The sequence below is a fragment of the Apodemus sylvaticus genome, chromosome 3 (genome assembly GCF_947179515.1).
Source record: "Apodemus sylvaticus chromosome 3, mApoSyl1.1, whole genome shotgun sequence".
Classification (NCBI taxonomy): domain Eukaryota; kingdom Metazoa; phylum Chordata; class Mammalia; order Rodentia; family Muridae; genus Apodemus; species Apodemus sylvaticus.
In genome coordinates, this window is record NC_067474.1 from 87,551,099 (window position 1) to 87,553,284 (window position 2,186).

The window sequence follows — 2,186 nt, forward strand, 5'->3', positions numbered from 1 at the left end:
ACACATTTCTTGTAACTTTTCAAAGCCTTTATGAATCCATCCTAAATACCTATGGAAAAAGCCATCAACAGATTTTTCTTTTGGAATTTTTCTCAAATATTTAGTCATTTACATCTTTTATTACATATTGACATTTAATGTATAAAGGAACTCCTGCTTCTTTGAAACTAACCCAGTTGTGAAAGACAGAACTAGGAAGAAAAATTCGCTGCATCACAGGTCCAAGATGAAATAACAAATCAGCAACGCTCATTCAGTGATAAACTTGAAGACACTTTGGAAAGCATGAACAAGTTTCATGTACCTATTCAGGTGAGGTTTCCAACAGCTGTTGATACATTTAGAAAAATTAAAAGAACTACTTATTATTTAAAAAAAAATTTATTTCGCTATTGGCCTATCATTCATCCCATTTTAGTATGTTCTCAAAACGTTATCTTTCCGTATAAATTGAGTCACACATAACCTCCCTGGACAAGACAGAGGACCATGTTTGCTTCCAAGGGATTTATTTGTCCCTTTATAACCTGAGAGTTGGTAAACCGTAAGCATCCATAGCCAAAGCACGACAGCTCATATTTTCACGGTCTTCTTGGTACATCCTTGGCCGTGTGTGCAAAGAATATCCACCAACCCAATGCTTGTTCTGTCTGCCTCGCAGCCAGTGACGGAAGACAACAATGAACTGCTGGTATTTTCAAACAACTCGGTAGGACTTCCCTTTGGGGTCTATCAGAACAATTACACCCCAACAGGCAATACCTGGGGGGAAAAAAAAAGAACAAGAAGAAAAGTGCCTTCTGTAAATTACATTTTAATTTATCCAGTACTCCGCAAAAAAGCCTTTTATTTAACCCTCGCATTGTTGAAGAAAGGAAGATCATTTAGTAATCTTTCTTACAGGACAGTGAGGGGAAAGGCGCCGCCATCCCACTATCTCTCCCACCCCTCGCCCCTCACCCTGCACCCCTCCTGCTCACTGATGCCGATGACCATCTGCGCTATGGTGCCCGGGCCAGGTGGGATTCTTTGCTTCAGAGGCCGCCTGGCCACAAAGTAGACGTAGGTGCCCGCCCCTAAGAGTGTGCAGCCAGACAGCACGCGGCAACTCCAGCAGTTTTTATACGTGGGGTCCTGGGCGAGAGAGGCCGGCACGGCGGCTTTCGCGGGTGGGTTTGGGGAAACAGCCGTGGAAGCAGAAGACGAAACATCTGTTTTCAGCGACAATGAAGACCCCATGTCAGAAGAACGCACAGCGACCAGAGCTTTGAAATGCTGTAAAATGCTGCCGTAAAGCAGCACGCTGACGTAAAAGCCGCCGCGCTTCTGGGAAATGTAGTTGCGGCCTGCCAAGGAGTCAGGCGGAACAGGGTGGAGCTGTCGCTGCCTCAGAGGGTTTCTGAGACTCCTGTAACACAGAAGTTTAAAAGCCAAGGCTGCCTCAGCCCGGAGTTTTAGAAATTGTTTTAGACTACTTCCTGAAAGTATAGATTTCAGTCTCCTTAGAAGAAAAATATGGATCTCTAAGTTTCCCGACTAACACAAACTAAGGTCCTGGCATGGAGCCTAAGCAACAAAGATTACATTCCAAGTAACTGTACGTTCTTACCCAAGTGCTTACCTATTGCAATTCTGCCGTTTCTCAACACATTAACTTCCTAGTACAAGCTAGATCAATACAAACTCAAAGTTTTCACACTGTACTTACTTTAGAAGAAACATACAAATGTGATCAAAATATTAAAAATGTGTTTTAATTACCTGGATACTTTCGATTTCTCCGTTTTTTAAGGATGTGCCCTCAGTTGTGTCATATTTATGATTTTAGTTCTCATCAAGAGAAAATTTAGTGCATACTCAGGATAATGACTTGCTTTTACAGTTTTGCATTAGAATGAATTTTGAAGGGCTGAGAAGATGGTTCTGTGGTTAAAGTGCTTGCTTTGCGGGCAGGAAATGGTACATTCAGATGTGCAGAGCCCACAGAATGTTGAGTGGGTATGGCAGGGCATCTATAGTTCTACCAATCAGAACACAGAGATGAACATTAGCCACGATGTGCGTTCTGGATTCAGGTGGAGTGCTTGCCTTTACATACAAAGTGGAAAGCATTCCAGACTCTATAGACAGTAATCCCTGGTCTCCACAGGGACCTGGGATCACATACAAATCTGTACCCACACATG

The 2,186-nt window shown here is 42.9% G+C and overlaps 1 protein-coding gene across 1 annotated transcript; it reads right to left on the bottom strand.

Annotated features, from left to right (window-relative positions):
• Positions 1 to 368: 368 nt before the first annotated feature.
• On the bottom strand, positions 369 to 1,282 carry Dmac1 (distal membrane arm assembly component 1). The gene is made up of 2 exons (XM_052176672.1): positions 981 to 1,282; positions 369 to 762 (listed from the first exon to the last, which is right to left on the bottom strand). Exons 1-2 carry the CDS (start codon positions 1,237 to 1,239, stop codon positions 698 to 700), a joined length of 324 nt encoding a protein of 107 aa, XP_052032632.1. The 5' UTR covers positions 1,240 to 1,282; the 3' UTR covers positions 369 to 697.
• Between the last annotated feature and the right edge of the window lie 904 nt (positions 1,283 to 2,186).

Coding starts and splice junctions, on each gene's coding strand:
- Dmac1 (XM_052176672.1), bottom strand. CDS start 1,239: ATGGGGTCTTCATTGTCGCTGAAAACAGATGTTTCGTCTTCTGCTTCC. Junction 763..980: donor GCAGATGGTCATCGGCATCA/GTGAGCAGGAGG, acceptor TTTTCCCCCCAG/GTATTGCCTGTTGGGGTGTA.